Raw genomic sequence first — 15,827 nt, forward strand, 5'->3', positions numbered from 1 at the left:
ACTCACACTGTCCCAACATTGTGGAAGAAGTCAATCATGTCACCAGTGCCTAAAAAGCCTTGTGCCATGGTTAATAATTACTTCCGCCCCGACCGCCCGGTAGCTCTGGCTTCGATCGTTATGAAATGTTTTGAAAAATGTGTAGTGTCACTGTTCAGGAAAGAAGTGGAACCAATGCTTGATACATATCAATTTGCTTAGTATGCATGATCAAAGTACAGAAGACGCCATCCTTTGCACAACACACTTGATCTCCAAGCACTTAGAAAACACAAAAGCTTACGCTCTGCTTAATTTTGTTAATTTTAGTTCAGCATTTAATATTGTGAAAACCCTTGTGAAAAGACATTAGCGTTAGTCCCACCCTAATTAAATGGCTATATTCCCTTTTAACTAATAGACCTCAACAAGTGAAGATTAATGGGTCACTGTCAGAGATCAAATATTGCAATACAGCGGTCTGACAAGGTTCTGCGTCTTCACCAATTCTTTTCATATTGTACACTAATGACTGCAGGAAAGTACACCCCAATAATTCTATTTTAAAATCTGCGGACGATACAGTGATCCTGAGCCTTCTCCACAAGGACACAGATCCTTCTGTACCACAAGGAGATAGACACATTTATCACGTGGTGTGGCACCAATCACTTAATTTTAAACACCACCAAAACACAGGAAATAGTCTTTAACCAAAGGCAAATAACTGACGAGCCAGTGGTCATCAAAAAACAGGTAATAACTCAAGTGTCCTCATATAAATATGTAGGTGTACACATAGATAATCTTCTCTGCTGGAATACACACATTGATAAACTGTGCAGCAAACTGCAGCAGAGGCATTCTTTTAACCGGCATGGTTTGACAACCTTACTGTTCAACTGAGAAGCAGGCTGCAGCATGCACAAGGCGGCCATGAAAATAAGAGGTAAGAAAGAATATGAGCCCATACAAAAACTCTATGAGCAACAAGCAGTAATCAAACATGCAACAAAAATCACTGCAGTCTCACGACACCCCCTCTTCTCTGAATATGAAACTCTGCCATCAGGCAGGAGACTCCAGGTGTTAAAGTGCAACACAAACCTCTTGAAGCTTTCCTTTGTTCCAGCCTCCATTAAGTTGCTGAACCTTAATACAAAACCTTAGAGCCTCCATGTTGTCACTGTAAAGGTCCTTGTTATGTGTTATCAGTTTTTGGTCTTGTATGAAGCCCTACTCACTACCATGTCAAATGCTTCTACCCTATGTTATGTGATTATTGTGCAATTGTTTTATACGAAGCAACGGTGTACCATGCCCATGACGAATTTCCCCCCAGGGACAAATAAAGTATAACTAACTAACAGCAGCAGAATAAATTCTGAAGTCTTTCGGACAATATTATCTTTAGTCAAATGCTTCAAAACCCATTTGGACTATTGCATGATTATGTTAGTTTGCCCAACTATTTTGGTCCCTTAAAATGAGGTCCCTTTCAATCAAACATCAAAAAGATTGGAATTGGGTCAAGCTTTTACATAGAATACATAGAATACTATGTCCATGTAAACAGACTTGTTGCTGTTATTTGTCTGTAGAGTCTGATGGAGAAGGCAAACGGAGGACAGGGAGAATAGTCACCATCTTCATTGTTGTGACCATGTTGCTGCTCGTCATAATGCCGATTGCCAAATGCATACGCAGAACAGGTAGGAAGCCATCAGATACTATATTTATTTACAATGAAATACTGTCTAATTGATGTTATTAATATGACACATTGACTGCCAGCCTTTTTTCAATGCTGTAGGTAAGTTCTGCCAGTTTTTTTTTTGAGGATTCTAGGCTCATTTTACAAGAGCCGAGGATTCTTTTCTGTTAGGACTTCGTGAACACCAATCATCTAAAAAGAACTAATAGAATGTGTGCTTTCTCTGTCTAAAAGAGTTAGTTTGTAGAGTTAGTAGTTATGTAAGCATTAGCAGTTGAATACAGCATGGTTTCAGCGTCAGAAAAAATATTCAGAGATAAACGGCTTTTTGTGAAATTCGATAGAACAGTCACTTTAACCATTCATTTTTGGCATCAGTAAGACCTAAACAATAGTTTTGAACAGTAATTTCCTCCATAACAGCAGGAAACTCCCCTCTGCTCAACTCCTCCCTCCGTGGGCGTTCTTCTTGGCTGCAGCGCCGTGTCACAAGCACTTTCCTACCTGTGCAAATGCACTTTCTCATACTCTCGACCTCTCAAATAAATTTCTGAATAGAAATTAAATTACTCTAAATTAGAGCGAAAAAGAAACAAAAAAGAATGGGTTGAAAATCCCATTCTAAAAGCCTTTTATGGCTGTTTCCAATTTGGTGCTATTTTGCAAGGCAAGGCAGCGGGCATGTCACAAGCTCGTTTCTGCTGCTGCTGTAACCTCGCGTCACCAGTCTCACTGCTTTGCTGCTGCTCCTGTCTGCTGGCGGCCGCTCTTTGAGGAAGTCTGGTTGGACTCGCTCGCTTCTTGGAGTTTTGGTTGAGAGTTTTGATAAAGCTTTTGCGATTCTGGTCATATTTATGCTGCGTGTTTCAAAGTGTGTCCCACCCGCAATCCACTATGCAAATCTGCAATCCCGCACCGCCAGCAATCAGCGCGAAAACGAAAGCGCCTTCGCCAATCCACCTTCATGAGAATGGCTTCAGTCACACTGCTTTTTGCTTGCCTTCCTCTAGTCAGGAAAGCACTGTCACCACTTAGTGGGTCGGTGGAATGGGTTGTACACGTTGTACACGTCCAATACCTATATAAGAGATGTAAAAGGGTTAGATGCACATCCCACCGTCAAAAAAAATAAATAGATTCTGACGACGTGTTCTTACGTCGTTGGCAGTCAACAGCTGGATTCTGAAAACGTGTTCTTACGTCGTTGGCAGTGAACGTGTTAATATGATTATGTCATCAAATGATTTGCCTCTAATTGACAGTATTCACATTTGTGTCCAGCCGTATTCTCATTACCACCCAAGGTAGACTTACCACAGGCAAGCTAGTGAAACAATGGTATATCTTCCTGTAGAAGCCACACATCTGTATGATATCATCCTTGTTTATAACATTTTTATTAGATTTCATGGAGAAGTACTACACTACCCACAATTCTACAATGTAATATTGATGTCTTTAATTGGTGGAGCTTGCTGTATGCCATACAGCAAGCTCCAATCAAGACATCAAGAGAGAAATTAGTGCAGGCCACCAATCACAGATGACCATACAGTGTATGGTCATCTGTGATTGGTGGCGTGCACTAATTTCTCTCTCTGGCTTTTATCTTTCTGGCTAGGCTACTACGAATGTAGGCCACAGCTTGCTGAATAAAAGGGCTAAAACCACCACTGAGTGACTGATAGTATGTTAACCAGTTCGAGTCACCCTCTTTCCACACGGGGACCCGTTTTGAAATCCGTTACCCGGCTCTTCCACTAATATGCACAGAAATGCATGTATCTACGATAACATTAGCCATTGAGCTAAGTCTAATACAGTGGTTCTCAACCGTTCTCGTCTCGGGGCCCACATTTTTCCTTAGTCATTAGGTCGCAACCCAAATTTCAGATTTTTTTTATACCACTCAAATTGATTTCACAAAAAATAGTGCAGTAATACACAATGCCTTCATGCACTGTTAGAAACATGAAATAAACAAAAGTGGAACAAAATAGCAACAATGGCTAAAAACCCAATAAGGCAGACTGGTGATGCTCAAGTTTCAAGAATCTGAATTATTTCACTAAAACAAGTCGAGACAACATTTGGGGGATGTTTGGAATTTTCCCCTCACAGGCATCTGCGACGCACTCAAAACGGCCCCGCGACCCACCTTTGGGTCCCGACCCACCAGTTGAGAAACCCTGGTCTAATAGATTGCTGCAGGGATGATGTATTTTTGTAGGATTAACCAGAAATGATGTTGGTTCTTAGGGGGGGAAACTATGGGATTTTAGAATAAGGATTTCAGTTAAATGCATGAAATAAGGTCTGTGGTTAACAAGAGTTTATGGGAGTAGTAATTTGTGTTTAGCAGGATAATCTTCACCAACGAGGACCACCTGTATGACTTCATGCATGTTTTTTGAAAATCGTGTTTAAAAACACATGTATGCTTCAAAAGTCATAAAAGTGGTCCATGTTTGTGAAGATTATCCTGCTGAACACAAATTACCACTCCAATAAACTCTTGTTAACCACATACCTTATTTTGCCTTTTCCCCTGACGAACCAAAGTGCTACTTCCAGACTCATTTCTGTAGTACTGTTGTTCAATCATCTGATTGGCCGTAAATGCCAGAATGGATTATGGGATGAGTAGTTTCTTCACTCTTACGATATAATATATACACAGTCTTGTACACAACACTGTTTTTCCATTTTTCAATGTTTTTTCAATGCAAATGAATCAAATATTTGATGGTCATGATTCTCTACCGGAACCCGAGGTGACGTCACAATGCCACGTGACTGTTGAGCTCTCATATGTTGCCCTATTCCCAGGCCTGCCCTTGTTGCACCTGTCCTACAATGTCCCTATGTCTGTCTTAGTGCTTAATGTAGTTAAACTGCCTCTCTTGAGTTCCATTTCCACCCTGCCACAGGAGGCGCTGCACAACCTTACCTTTGCACATTTAAACACTTATAGGCCTATACTGTATACTGTAGGTATTTCCTTGGAATACCTTTCCCATAAAAAGCTACATTACCAAGATGCCATTTCCTCTAACCTTTAACCTTTGATAATAACCTTTGATAATAATTTATATGTCCTCAATGCCTCCAACCAGCTGCTGCCTTCTCCTGACCCAGTCATTCAGATTTGGATCATACCTCCCTAAGCTTTTCACAGGCTTTTCTACAACTGTTGCTGTAGCTTCCTCATCTATGAAAAACCTTTTGCATCTTAAATAATTCGCTTATTTTGATCAATACTTAGAATGATCATTTTGGGCCTTGTCCCACCTGAGAACAATGGAAAACATGTTTAAAACTACAGTAATTGTATTCGTTTTTACTTACAAACTGCCAAAAAATGTGCCAACGAGATACAACAGCAATACTCGGTGCATGTCTGCATATTGAGAGATCCCGCCATCTCTGTCTGTGCAGAGATGTCTGTCTATGCGAGACCGCTGTGTTTTAACACGTTCACTGCCGTGGACGAGATATCTCGTCAAAAAAAAAAAAAAAAAAATTTGACGGTGGGACGTTGATCAAAGCCCCCTACATCTCCTATATAAATATGGGAGCCACCGAACGTGTACAACCCATTCCACCGACCCACTAAGTGGCGACAGTGCTCTCCAGACTATTGAAAGCCGAGCCAAAACTGCAGGGAAAAGCGTGAGGAAGCCATTCTCATACTGTAGGCGAAAACGCTTTCGCGCTGGTGCACAACGGTGGCGCACAACGGTGGGGGGTTCCAAAAATAGACTGGGTACAACACACTTTGAAACGCGCAGCATAAAGCCCAGAATCGCACAAAGCTTCATCAAAGCTCTCAACCGAAACCCCAAGAAACGAGCGAGCCCCATCCAGACTCGCCCGCGGGCCGCCAGGGAGGGATGCAGCACAGCAGACAGGCAGCAGAAACTTGCTTGTGACACACCCGCTGCAGCCACGGAGGGAGGAGGAGAACACCCACGGAGGGAGGAGTTTGAAGGAGAGGGGGGTGAGGGTGCTGCTATGGAGGAAATTACTGTTCAAAACTATTGTTTAGATGTCTGATGTCTTACTGATGCCAAAAATAAATGGTTAAAGTGACTGTTCTATCGAATTTCACAAAAAGGCATTTATCTCCGCTTTAATTTTCAGACGCTGAAACCATGCTGTATTCAACTGCTAATGCCTACATAACTACTAACTCTACAAACTAACTCTTTTAGACAGAGAAAGCACACATTCTATTAGTTCTTTTGAGATATTTTGTGTTCACAAAGTCCTAGAAGAAAATAATCATCGGCTCTTGAAAGATGAGCCAGAATCCTCAAAAAAACCCTTGGCAGAAGCTACCTACAGTAAAAAAAAAACTGTTGGCAGTGAATGTGTTAAACAGCTGGAGGCCTAACTTACTGTACTGTATGGATTTTTAAAGTCAATAACATTCCTTTACTTTATATGCACTACAGTATACTCATGTAATACATAGGCCTATACAAACGTCGGTAACACTTCACAATAACGTACACAAATACTATAGTAGTTACTAGTAAACTAACCATTAACTAATAGCCAGTTAATGAGTAGCTAATGAAAAATTTGGCATTAGTCAATCACTAGTTAATCATAGTTAATGAGTAGGTAGTCATTAGTTAATGATTAGTATCTAATTTCCTGAGTAGAGTAGTTAATCATTACCTAATGATTACTAAATGTCAGCTCGTGAATAGAGTAGTTAATCATTACTTAATGATTCCAAAATGTCAGTGCGTGAATGTATTAGTTAATCATTAGTTAATCATTAGTCAAGGTCGCATTGTGAGTATAGTAGTTAATCATTAGTTCATGATTAGTTGTTAGTTCCTTAGTAGAGTAATTACTCATTAGTTAATGGTTAGCCAATGGTCAGTTTGGGAGTATATAGTTAATTGTTAGTTATTCATTACTTAATTACTTAATTATTACCTGTCCATTAGTTACTCTTTTTGTGTACCCTATTGTAAAGTGGTGCATCATACTCAGTAGTTTATGAATACTGAATCATTACTTAATTATTATCTGTCTATTAGTTAGTCTTTTTGTGTACCCTATTGTAAAGTGGTGCATCATACTCAGTAGTTAATGAATACTGAATCATTACTTAATTATTACCTGTCCATTAGTTACTCTTTTTGTGTACCCTATTGTAAAGTGGAGTGGTGCATCATACTCTGTAGTTTATGAGTACTGAATCATTACCTGTCCATTTGTTACTCTTTTCGCACCCTAATATAAAGTGAAAGATATCCTTATCAAATAAACACTCCCTCCAGGTGAGATTCGAACCCTGAACCCCAAGATTATTAAATTGTAAGGCTGGTTCTCTACCATCTGAGCTAACCAGCCTGTTATTTGGTAGAGCCATACTATAGGTCTGTAGAGTCAGAGACTAAGTATTATGTCCTATCCACATACTACTTTCTGTTCAAGTACTTATAGTTTTTAAGATATATTCCACCCAAATACTACCTTCTCTCCAAATACTTATAGTTTTAAAGGTATATCCCATCCAAATACTACTTCATGTCCAAGTACTTAGGTATGTTTCAGCCAAATACTACTTATGTCTAAGTACTTGTAAGTACTTGGACAGAAAGTAGTATTTGGGTGGAATATACCTTTAAACTATAATACTTGGTCTCCGGCTCTACATTCGATAGTATGGCTCTAACAAGCAACAGGCTGGTTAGCTCAGATGGTAGAGATGGTAGACAACCATGATTACCATCAATTAGATGGTAATCTGCATGAGAGAAAAAAAAAAAAAAACGGTTACAATGATCATCCGCTTATAGTGATCAATTTGACCCGTCCCAAGGTGATCACTATAAGCGGAGTGCACTGTATAAGCATTTAGCAAATATGCCTCTCTATAGCTGGGAGTTCCTTTGTACCAACCTCTTTTTTGTGTCACAACCAAATGGTTCCAAGTATCTTCTGTAATACAAAGATCATGTAGGCAGTTGAAATATTTTGTGTAAAATCTGGTGGGGATTAAGGAAACTTTGTAGGAGAAATTAAAATCAATAGTTCCTTTTGCAAGGTTAGCCTGATGGTGGCACTATGTGAAAGTGAATGAATAACAGAGTTCCTCAAGAATATAATTACAGTTATTCAGTTATTGTGATATGATACATATTGGCCTCTTTAACATATTTTTATGATGATTATTTTCCTGCAGTGAAAAAAGAAAACGAAGAAGCAGAAGAAGCAGGTGGGTTTCTAAATCACATAATTCTTCTGTTGATGCTTTCAAAGTGTTGCTGAAGTGTGATAGAAAATGTTAATGCCAGCAGAGGTGGAAAGTAACTCTAAGATCTAATACTTTCTATGCAGAGCGAAGGCTTATTTCTCCCACATTTTGTTCACAAAATTGGTGTTAAATCAATTTTAGTCAGCACTATAATCCATCCCGCTGACATGTGTCCCAACCCGTTAAGAGAGCCAGTCCACCCTGCCCACCGTGTTAAAATATGCATTAATGCTGAACGTAACCCAACCCAGTGGCCCGCAAATGGCCAATTTAATGTAATATGTCTCAGGACTCAGGATGAGCGCAGGAGCGCTCTCCCAGGTGTCCAAACTCGGTTTCTCTATCTCTCTCTCTCCCTCTCCCTCACACACACAAATAAATATTTGCAAGGTTAGCCTGATGGTGGCACTATGTGAAAGTGAATGAATAACAGAGTTCTTCAAGAGTACCATTACAGTTATGGCAGATACTATTTGCACCCGGGTGTAAATTGACGATGTGACTATTTACACTCAGGTGAAAACATCCCATGTGACTATTTGTACCTGATATTTACACCCCAGTTCACAGGACCTACATTTTATTTTGCAAATTGTGTGTGTGTGTGTGTGTGGGGGGGGGGGGGTTAGACTTTGGAGAGAGAGGATCAGGGGGTCCGGTCTCTTGTCCTTGTCTTGTCAGTGTGCAGACAATAAAAAAAAAGAAATATCAAAGTTATTGGACTGCTGTCCTGGAGTAATTCCTTTCTGTGACTTTTTGTGGAGGATTCAGCACAGAAACCTTTGAGGTTGAGTGCATTTTTCTGGTATTTTGATTTGTCCTCAGTGAAAATATTATCAATTAATGCACATATATGTTTCTCATAGGATGATTATGGAATTGGATGTTATCTGGAGAAAAAATAAGTTTAACATTACTTGGCTTGTGTTAAAGCCCCATTCAGTAAGTTTTCCAAGTTTTACTGTTGGAGAAACTGCGCCCTCTGGGTCCAATAGTATCAATAACGATATCGCCGTTCAAAGTCAACAAAACACAGCGCCAGAAAGCTCTATGTACATGTTGTGACATCGGGTACTCACCACGTGATGAAATAATAATCCATAGTTCCGTGAAACATCATTTTCGTAGCAAATCCGAATCGAGTTACTTCCTTGTTTTCATGAACACAGCGCTTCCGCTGTACAGCGCATGCGCGCGCCCTTTTTTTTTTTTTTTTTTTTTCTTGCTACGGGACGCTGGCAGCAAACTGCTTAGTCCCAGGGCTGGCCAATGGAGGGCGGTGTGGGATAAATAAAGACGAGGGTCTCCCTATTACAAGTCAATCTACCATGTCCTGTGACTAAAAAGCTCTTATATTACAGTAAAAAATGTCAAAAATCTTACTGATTGGGGCTTTAAATGAACCCACCTTTCGTCAATTATAAATGCTGTGCAGCTGCTTCTGTGGAGCAGTGCTAGTGGTAAAAAAAGGTGGGTAAACTATAAATGTCTCATTCTGAGGCAGTTTTCTTGCGTGTCACGCCGTTAACTCATTGAGTGCCAATGACGTTGATCGGCGTCAAAGTAAATAGTAACGTTGAGTGCCAATGACGTCGATCGGCGTCAAATGCGTTTTTTGACGGTGGGACGTGGATCAAAGCCTCAGGCATCTCCTGTACAAATATTGTAGCTATTGAAGGTGTATAACCTATTTTACGAACTCATTAGGTGGCGACAGTGCTCTCCAGATTAGAGAAAGGTCAGGAAAACAGCAGGAAAAAGCCCCGTGATGAAAGAGAAACCGATGCATGCTGCAGCCAGAGCCATATAGATTGCTCTGGCTGGAGCTGACGTTGGCTGCGAACAGCAGTCAATCCGCGCCCACAACTGAGCCCCTCTGTCTCTGCTATAGTTTCTCCACACGATTAGCCGCCAGAAAAGCAGCACCCGACGCCGAAGGGCCAAACCATTCTCAGCAGTCCGGTTTGGCTTTTCCGTGTCGCGCTGGGAGCCGGCGCACAAAAACGGAGCACTCCGAAAATAGACGCTGGGTGCGTGAGGCTGTAGTGTGGGGAGGAGTTTGCAGCTGAGGGGAGGGAGAGGGGGGTGGGGCACGCAGGGCACCACACAACTACACCACGTCACTACATCAGAAAATATTAGCTTCAGAGTCAGTGAATGTGCTTGAAATGCTTCATTTCACAAAAGGCTGAATATCTCAGCTTCTAATTTGAAACGCCTGTTTTTGCTGAAAACAACCTATCTTCTCCGGCTCATAACTAAAGAACGGAAAATGGTATCAATAAACTTTTTTTTGCTGATGATACAATAGAGTCTCCTCGTTCTTTGTGCGTGTTCGGTGTTTACATAGTAATATCACACAATATTCTGTGGGCCTCGAGAAATCACTGAAAACGCTCTGAAACTCTGGCACTGGGAGCGTCCGTTCTCCAAAAGTGGCTGGCACTCAATGAGTTAAAAAAAGGTGGATATAACTTCAATCGCGCCCATTTAAGAGACTAGATATGAGACTAGAACAACTGAAACTAAGTTAAAACAACCCTTTAAGAGAGCCAGTCCGCCCCGTTAAAATATGTGTTAATGCTGAACCCAACCCAAATTATCCAATTTAATGTAACGTAATATGTCTCAGCATTTATATATTTATATAAGGTGTCCCAACTCGGTTTATCTCTCTCTCTCTCGCACGCATGCACGCACGCACGCACGCACACACACACACACACACACACACACACACACACACACACACACACACACACACACACGAGACAGTCTGTTCTGGATGAGCACAGACGTGCAGCTGTTCATTCATGTCATTATGGAGTTATTTCTGCGTCGTCATTATACACTTTTTTCAATTAGCCTAATCCAAAAGTAGGACTACAGAACAGTCTTTATTCTTTCCAATATCTTTTAATTTTGTTCATACATCTTCACTGCTCTCAGTTGATATGGTCACATGGCATCGCAGTAAAGTTGAAAAATAGGTCACAGTCCATTAACACATAAATCTGCGGTGGAGTTCGTACATACCTCATTGAAGTGTTTCTTTACTTTCAGGCTTTGCCTTTGCCCCGTGCCTAATGCTAAAAAATTAAAATCCAGCATGTCTTTGTCAGACTCGCAGCCTTGTGTGTGTGTGTGTGTGTGTGTGTGTGTGTGTGTGTGTGTGTGTGTGTGAGAGAGAGACTTTTCACTTTCGGAACCACCCCGCCCGCAATATTTTCCCTAATTTGCCAACCCAGATCACCCGTGAGGTGGCCCAATCGTGCATCACTACAAGATGCTGATTAAACAGCGTCATTATTGGGCTTGTCAGCTCAGAAATTCCTAGTTGAGCAATACATTATTCTAACAGCTACCTTATACCTTACACCCAGTCAGGACCTGCTTGCCCACCTACCAGTAATGAGCTGAATAGAGTCCATGGAGTTGGCAATGTGTCAATTATCATGGAAATGTTTGTATTACTCTTTACTCACCTCTCATTTATTTCATCTGTTGTTTGTTCATTCAGAAACACTTGCTGCGTGTCAACGTCAACACAAATCCAGCCTGAAGGAGAATTGTCAGTTTATGTTTGAGGGGATGGCTGAAGCAGGACAATCAAATCTGAATGAGTTCTTCACAGTGCGTTACCTCACAGTGAGATGGAGTCAACAGGTCAATTCTGAAGATGAGGTCAGACAGATTGAAGCATTTTCCAGAAACCAGGGATCAGAAACAACGATCAGATGTGAAGACATCTTTAAACCTTTACCTGGAAGACATAAAAGAAATAAGCCAACCAAAACATTGATGACAATGGGAGTGGCTGGCTTTGGGAAAACAGTCTTAACACAGAAGTTCACTCTGGACTGGGCTGAAGACAAAGCCAACCACGATATACAGTTCATATTTCCATTACCTTTCCGACAGCTGAATCTGCTGAAAGGGGAAAAGTTCAGCTTGGTGGAACTTATTCATCACTTATTTCCTAACATCAAAGAAGCAGGGATCTGCAGGTTTGACGAGTTCCAGGTTGTGTTCATCTTTGATGATCTGGATGACTGTGAACTTCCTCTAGACTTCCAGAACAACAAGATCCTGACTGATGTTACAAAGTCGACCTCAATGGATGTGCTGCTGACAAACCTCATCAAGGAGAATCTGCTTCCCGCTGCTCGATGCTGGATAACCACACGACCTGCAGCAGCCAATCGGATCCCTTCTAAGTATGTTGACGTGGTGACAGAAGTGAGAGGCTTCACTGACTATCAAAAGGAGGAATACTTCAGTAAGAAATTCAGAGATGAGGAGCAGGCCAGCATCATCATCTCCCACATCAAGGCTTCACAAAGCCTCTTCATCATGTGCTACATCCCAGTCTTCTGCTGGATCACTGCTACGGTTCTGGAGTATCTGTTCAAAACCAATGAGAATGCAAAGATGTCCAAGACCCTGACTGAGATGTACATCCACTTCCTGTTGGTTCAGTCCAAGCAGGCGGACAAGAAGTATAAGATAACTGGGAAAGATACCAATGAGATGATGCTCTCTCTGGCAAAGCTGGCTTTTGAGCAGCTGAATAAAGACAGGCTGATCTTCTATGAAGCAGACCTGACAGAGTGTGGCATTGATTTGAATGCAGCCTCAGTTTATTCAGGAGTGTTCACACAGATCTTTAAAGAGGAGTCTGGGCTGTACGAGCACAAGGACTTCTGCTTTGTCCATCTGAGCCTTCAGGAGTTTCTGGCTGCTGTCTACATGCTCCACTGTCACACAAACAGGGATGTTGAGGTACTGGACACATTCCTGGGGAAAGGTTTTGGTAGATCTGAAGACAGTGAACAATCCCTGCATGTCTTCCTGAAGGCAGCCATGAAAAAATCCCTAGAGAGTGAAAATGGCCACCTGGACCTCTTTGTCCGCTTCCTTCATGGCCTCTCAGTGGAGTCCAGTCAGATACTATTACGAGGCCTGCTGGGTCAGACAGAGAGCAGATCAGAAAGCATTGAGATAACTATCAAACACCTGAAGGAGATGGCCATGTCTAATACCTCTCCTGACAGAAGCATCAACATCTTCCACTGTTTGGTGGAGATGAACGACAAGTCAGTGCATGAGCAGATCCTACAGTTCCTGAAGTCAGAGAACAGTTCAATGCGTAAACTCTCTGAGATCCACTGCTCAGATCTGAGCTACATGCTAGAGATGTCAGAGGAGGTTCTGGATGTGTTGGACCTGGAGGCCTACAACATATCACAGGAGGGACGACTGAGGCTGATCCCAGCTGTGAGGAACTGCAAGAAGGCTCGGTTAGTCCTGATATGAATAACAACAGTATAGAACAGTGTTGAGTGACCTTTATACTAGGGTTATTTCTAACTTTGATACCGATACCAGGGAAAATATTATTCTTGATAGGGGGGTGACAAAATAAACATTGGACAGCCAGATGCATGCTTCTCCATAATCTAAGCCAGATGAAACAGATTACCCCTGCTCTAGTCATCAGCCTATCACAACACAGCAGATTACCCCTGCTCTAGTCATCAGCCTATCACAACTCGTTTAGCTTGTTGAAGTAACAGATAGGAAAGGGAGAATCTGTAGTATGTTTGATTTTTCATTAAGAGAAAGCACTGCTGGTATCGATACTGTTGCAAATGAGTATTGTATGTTTCAAATTTGTAGAGGATACTATTGACAACCTTACTTTATACCTGACACCATCAGAATTATAGTAAAGATCTATAGTTCCTCAATCATACAAACTACACAGCAGTGGTACAGCAGTGTTGGGTGTAATATAATGTGTCACTGTAATCACATTACTTTTTTACTGTAACAGAGTAAAGTCATTACTGTCCCAGGTTCAGTTTCACATTCCAGTTACCGATCTAACAGATGGTTTGTTTCTTGAGTTTCATTCTTTAGTCTCTCGGTCAACTCTTTATTGGTGTAATATCTATGAAAGATCCCCATTGTCTTCTCCTGCCTTCAGCTCATGTCAGAAATATCAGAATACTAAACCATAAAAATAACTAAACCCAAACAAAATCTGTGTCTAAAAGGTGTCAGGCAGTTGTTTCAATTATTGTAGTTATCATTAGTAGTAGTAGTAGTAGTAGTATGCTGTATAAGTTTGCTTGGTAGTCTCAGTTTCTAACTTTGAACTCTCAGAGACGTCAGGTCTGAAGTCCTGTTCTCAGCTCTGAATTCCAACTCCTCCTTTATTCTTTATTCAGATTGAGGTGCAACAACTTGTCAGAGACTGACTGTAAAATCCTGGCCTCAGCCCTGAAGTCCAACCCCTCCCATCTGACAGAGCTGGACCTGAGTAACAGCAACCTGATTCTGGATTCAAAATGGAAGCTGCATTCGGGAGTGAAGGTGCTGTCTGAGGGACTGGAGAGTCCACACTGCAGACTGGAGACTCTCAGGTCAGACACCATCTATCTATCTATCTATCTATCTATATATAAATTGGGCAATGTGGGCAATGTCTGTTCTCTGTTTCAAGATTCAATATTTATTGCCATGTCAAGTTGATTGGGATTTGTCTTATTGAGCTCACATATACAAAGACAAGCACATGCAGTCACATAATGCATTCACACAATAAGAAACAACAATGGAAAGAGTATGATTTGGAAAGTGCTACAAGTGCATTATCTGAATTGTACAGTTAGTGTGTAAGATGTGCAGGTGGACAGCTTCAGGGTAGGCTATGTGCTGTTCTGAAACCTGGATGTTTTGGTCTTAACACTTCTGAATCTTGTCTGAGAGGGCAGGAGGTTAAATAGGTTTTTTGCTGGGTGGGACGGGTCCCTTAAAACTTTCAGGGCCTTCTTTTTAAGCCGAGCCTTGTATTACATTACATTACGTCATTTAGCGACTTACAATATCACAATTTGTCAACAGTACAGAAAACCACTATGCAACACAATCAATGACAGCTAAGATACTTTGATAGACTAGCACCGTAGTTTGAGAAGGAATAAGTAACATGTAGCATTAGTTTTTTTTTTAATAAACAACTAATGCACCTGAACAACTGCAGGTGTAGCCTGAAAAGGTGAGTTTTTAGTCTCCGCCGAAAGATTGGCAGTGATTCGGCTGTTCTGACCGAAGGGGGGAGCTCATTCCACCATTGAGGGGCCAGGGACGAAAAGAGTCGCGATCGGGATGAGCGACTTTTGAGCCCACGTAGCGGTGGAGGAGTGAGGCGATCAGGACAGGTGGAGGAGCGGAGGGAGCGATGAGAAGTTTGGAACTTGACCATGGACTGCAGGTAGGAAGGGGCTGACATGTGGACTGCCCTGTAGGCCAGTACCAGTCTCTTGAATTTGATGCGAGCCGAGATGGGAAGCCAGTGAAGGTCACGGAAGAGGGGAGTGACATGAGAGAATTTTGGTTGGTTGAACACCAAACGGGCTGCAGCATTCTGAATGAGCTGAAGCGGTCAGATGGCTGCAGCAGGAAGCCCAGCCAGAAGAACATTGCAGTAGTCCAAGCGAGAGATGACAAGTGCCTGGACCAGGAGTTGTGTTGCTTCTCTTGTGAGAAACAGACGGATTTTGCGGATGTTGTACAGGGAGAACCTACAGGAGCGGGCAGTTGCTGCGATGTAGGCTGAGTTGGACAGCTGATAGTCAAGGATCACTCCAAGGTTCTTAGCTGTTTGAGAGGGAAACACAGTAGTGTTGCCGATAGAGATGGAAATGTCGGTGAGGGGACAGTCTTTGCCGGGGAGGAAGAGTAGTTCTGTCTTACCAAGATTCAGCTTGAGATGGTGGGCAGACATCCAAGCACCAATGTCTTTGAGGCATGCAGCGATACAGTACGTGCGTCGATTTGGGTGTCTGA

General features: G+C 41.8%; 1 protein-coding gene across 1 annotated transcript in view; it reads left to right on the top strand.

The window, feature by feature from the left end:
* Positions 1-900: 900 nt before the first annotated feature.
* Positions 901-15,827, top strand: part of LOC310792253 (NACHT, LRR and PYD domains-containing protein 4C-like) — a gene marked incomplete at both ends in the record, with an annotated part of 430,843 nt that continues 415,916 nt past the window's right edge. The window contains 5 exons of the mRNA XM_083653978.1: positions 901-928; positions 1,581-1,691; positions 12,169-12,683; positions 12,831-13,273; positions 14,207-14,401. Coding sequence (XP_083510104.1) covers positions 901-928; positions 1,581-1,691; positions 12,169-12,683; positions 12,831-13,273; positions 14,207-14,401 — 1,292 coding nt within the window. The remainder of the gene's footprint in view (positions 929-1,580; positions 1,692-12,168; positions 12,684-12,830; positions 13,274-14,206; positions 14,402-15,827) is intronic.

This window comes from Poromitra crassiceps (genome assembly GCF_964638095.1).
Source record: "Poromitra crassiceps genome assembly, chromosome: 17".
NCBI lineage: Eukaryota > Metazoa > Chordata > Actinopteri > Beryciformes > Melamphaidae > Poromitra > Poromitra crassiceps.